General features: G+C 36.4%; 1 protein-coding gene across 1 annotated transcript; it reads left to right on the top strand.

The window, feature by feature from the left end:
* The first annotated feature begins 275 nt into the window (after positions 1 to 275).
* On the top strand, positions 276 to 2,960 carry LOC121792251 (cytokinin riboside 5'-monophosphate phosphoribohydrolase LOG3-like). The gene is made up of 7 exons (XM_042190124.1): positions 276 to 611; positions 1,196 to 1,293; positions 1,468 to 1,498; positions 1,927 to 2,026; positions 2,278 to 2,348; positions 2,433 to 2,576; positions 2,661 to 2,960. Exons 1-7 carry the CDS (start codon positions 492 to 494, stop codon positions 2,751 to 2,753), a joined length of 657 nt encoding a protein of 218 aa, XP_042046058.1. The 5' UTR covers positions 276 to 491; the 3' UTR covers positions 2,754 to 2,960.
* Positions 2,961 to 3,337: the final 377 nt, after the last annotated feature.

Genomic DNA, 3,337 nt, shown 5'->3' with positions numbered 1-3,337 from the left:
TTCCTCTTAAGAAAAGTATGCAACTTATGTGATGTGTTTCTTCAATTACATTGACTATGTTTGGTTTTCGCAATAACATATGCACAACATGTGCTGAGTGAGTTATACATTTTCAAAAAAATTAATTAAAAACCAGTATATTGCATAAATCAAAAATAAAATCACCTCAAGTGATCCACACGTGACAGTCACGCAGTACATTTCGCACGTGCGAAAGGCCTTATAAAAAAAATCCTACTCCGGTTGATGCCAAGTGGTGCTACCATCCTCTCTTTCTCTCTCTCTATCTCTCGCACACACAAAAAGCAGCCCATATAGGTATTATATAGTTTGATTGTGCCCACAAACTAGTAAGGTCCATAAACAGGGGAGACTATTAGAAGTAAGATTCTTATTTTATTCCAAGTTGTCACTTACGTTAGGAGATAAAAGGCAGAGGGCTTGCGCAGTGACTGGTGAGAGAAGAAAGGAAAACAGAAGGAAAAAAGGAAATGGAGAGAGATAGCGAAATGAAATCATCAAGATTCAAGAGGGTTTGCGTTTTCTGTGGCAGTAGCCAAGGTAGGAAACCTAGCTACCAAGAAGCTGCTATTCAACTTGGCCAAGTTCTGGTAAAATACATCTCTCTCTCTCTCTCTCTCTCTCTCTCTCTCTCTCTCTCTCTTCTACTTCATTCCATTGATTGTTTTCCCTTCATATTCTCATGCAAATAGTCTTGTAAAGCACAAATTTTGCATGCTCAATCCTTCTCTCAAAAGTACTGTCCCACTCTCTTTACAGTTTCAGATTCTTTTCCTGCACCATAGAGATAAGAAAGTTACAATCTTTACATGTTTTTCACTTGGTATTTTCTGTTATCCACAAGTCCTGTTACTTTCATCTACAGGGTCTCTCCCAGTTTTTCCTCTATCCCACTCTCTCCCTCAAATGGATAAGAGCATGATTTTTGTGTGTGTACTATAACAAGTAATCTGCACTTAACTATGGTAGAAACCCTTTATATTTTACCCCACTCTGTAAAAACAATGTAACTCTATTTCTCTCACTTATGAAATTGTTAACCAATCAACATGCCTAGCTCATTACAAACCAAGAAAACGTTGCCCAATATCCTCATTTATTTCATACTGAAAAAAGATTGAATCTTTTTCATTTTATTTAATTTTAAAGTAATGGGTTTGGTTTGTATAATAAGGTTTCTAGGAACATTGATTTGGTCTATGGAGGCGGCAGCATAGGCCTGATGGGTTTGGTCTCACAAGCAGTTCATGATGGCGGTCGGCATGTCATTGGGTGAGTGAAAAATCCCTTCTCTTTTTCCTTGCATTCTACTCTTATGCACTCACCACTTGCCTCAAATGATTAGATGGATTTAATCTTTTTATTAAAGTTTGTGTCTTTATTTTAAATTCTTGAGTAAGCAATAGAAACTGATTACTTTTTGTCATGTTATTGTTTCCCCTGCAGAGTGATTCCCAAGACTCTCATGCCCCGAGAGGTTTGTTCTACTGTGCTTCAAAAAAAAGTCTTGACCCTTTTTTATCTTATTATAATCACAAAAATCAAACTCCATCCCTTTTTGATATGTACTGTAGTACATGTTCTGAAACTTTAAAAGAAAAGTTGTTGTTTCTTGGTTGGTTCCTTATCCAGAGATTGAGGTTGGGGTTGTTTTATTTGAATACAATGTATGTTGTCCTGATTTTTCCCTCTCTGTTTCACCATCACTTTGCTCTGCCCCCAGCTTATGGGGTACTATTCTGGCTTTTTCTCTTTTTAACTAAATAAATTAATCTCCTTATCTAGTTGTAAATCCACCACTGGTTCTGACATTAAATTTATTTTTGACTGCAAAGAAAAATAATCATGATTGCTTGACTGTGACACTGATCATGCTTTTTATTTCTTTCCTTTTTTTGTTTTCAGCTGACTGGGGAAACAGTAGGGGAAGTGAAAGCTGTTGCAGATATGCACCAAAGAAAAGCTGAGATGGCCAAGCATTCTGATGCTTTTATTGCCTTACCAGGTTTCCACTCTCTCCATCAAATTACTAGTACAATGTCAAGTCATGACACCCTACTTTCTTCTTATTCTTCAAGTTGAAACACAAAAAGTTAGTGTCCCCACAGTTGTAATGGCGTGTCCCCAACTTTGATTTGACTAGGCCCATTTCAGTTGCACTAAAAACATAGTGCCTTTAATCTGCAGGCAGTTTTCTATGCATAATTGAATTAGTATACACATTCCTTGTTTATAAGTGTGATTTGATATGTGCAGGTGGTTATGGAACTTTGGAGGAATTGCTTGAAGTTATAACTTGGGCTCAACTCGGCATCCATGATAAGCCGGTATACACAGATTCGATATAAGTTAACTGAATATGAGACGAAGTTTTGGAGATGATCAAGTACTTATTTATTGGTATTTTGCAGGTAGGATTGCTTAATGTGGATGAATATTATGACTCTCTGTTGTCATTCATCGACAAGGCCGTAGAGGAAGGGTTCATTAGTCCAACTGCTCGACACATCATTGTATCTGCTCCAACCGCAAAGGAGCTGGTCAAGAAATTGGAGGTAATACTTATTTGTGTCTGCATTTGCAACACAAGTTGTAAAACCAAGAAATTTGTGGTTTGAAATGGTGAATTGTGGTTGCAGGAGTACGTGCCTCGTCATGAACGAGTTGCTTCAAAGCTCAGCTGGGAGACAGAGCAGCTGGGCTACTCTCAAGATTATGATCTGTTGAGGTGATAATTCGAGATCATCCTTTTCAAGAAAGCTAACTTGGGATTTTAGGAAAATCTTTTATTTTTGTAAATGTACTCCATATGGGAATTGATATGATCCCATTATGTAATAGTACTCAACATGTTTTTTTGATTTGCAAGCTGTAACTACTGAATTGCATTATGTAATTTCCTCACTAATGGAAAAGTATCATTCCCTTTTGTTGTTTAATAGTACGTTCTCACCAAACTCCCATTGCTTCTATTTGGATATGATGAGATTTCAGAACAACATGCTATTGATTATGCCCTGTCACAAATCTATCTAGCTAACCTTGCAAGAAAATGGCATTTTACCATTACCAATGAAGGCATGGCCATGGTAGTTGAACTATAAATCAATAAACACTTTTAACAGATTTAATTTATTTTTTGCTTCACATATTGAGATGCATGCATCAAGGATTATTTTTATCTGTCAAAATTGATTTGGTGTGTATTGCTTTTCTGTGGGGTATTAAGTTAATAAGGTTTTAACTGTCAAAGTAAACCCGTTATAGAAATTAATCTCAATCAAATTGACTAAAAAGGCATGTTCTATGTAAATAT

The sequence above is a fragment of the Salvia splendens genome, chromosome 2 (assembly GCF_004379255.2).
Source record: "Salvia splendens isolate huo1 chromosome 2, SspV2, whole genome shotgun sequence".
Lineage (NCBI taxonomy): Eukaryota > Viridiplantae > Streptophyta > Magnoliopsida > Lamiales > Lamiaceae > Salvia > Salvia splendens.
The sequence above is the reverse complement of the archived record's forward strand: the minus strand, read 5'-3'. Positions and strand labels throughout refer to the sequence as shown.

Bases quoted from the DNA above. Each gene is read 5' to 3' on its own strand.
- LOC121792251 (XM_042190124.1), top strand. From the start codon at position 492: ATGGAGAGAGATAGCGAAATGAAATCATCAAGATTCAAGAGGGTTTGC. The intron at 612-1,195 runs GTAAAATACATC...TTGTATAATAAG, and splicing joins TTCAACTTGGCCAAGTTCTG to GTTTCTAGGAACATTGATTT. The intron at 1,294-1,467 runs GTGAGTGAAAAA...TTTCCCCTGCAG, and splicing joins GGCGGTCGGCATGTCATTGG to AGTGATTCCCAAGACTCTCA.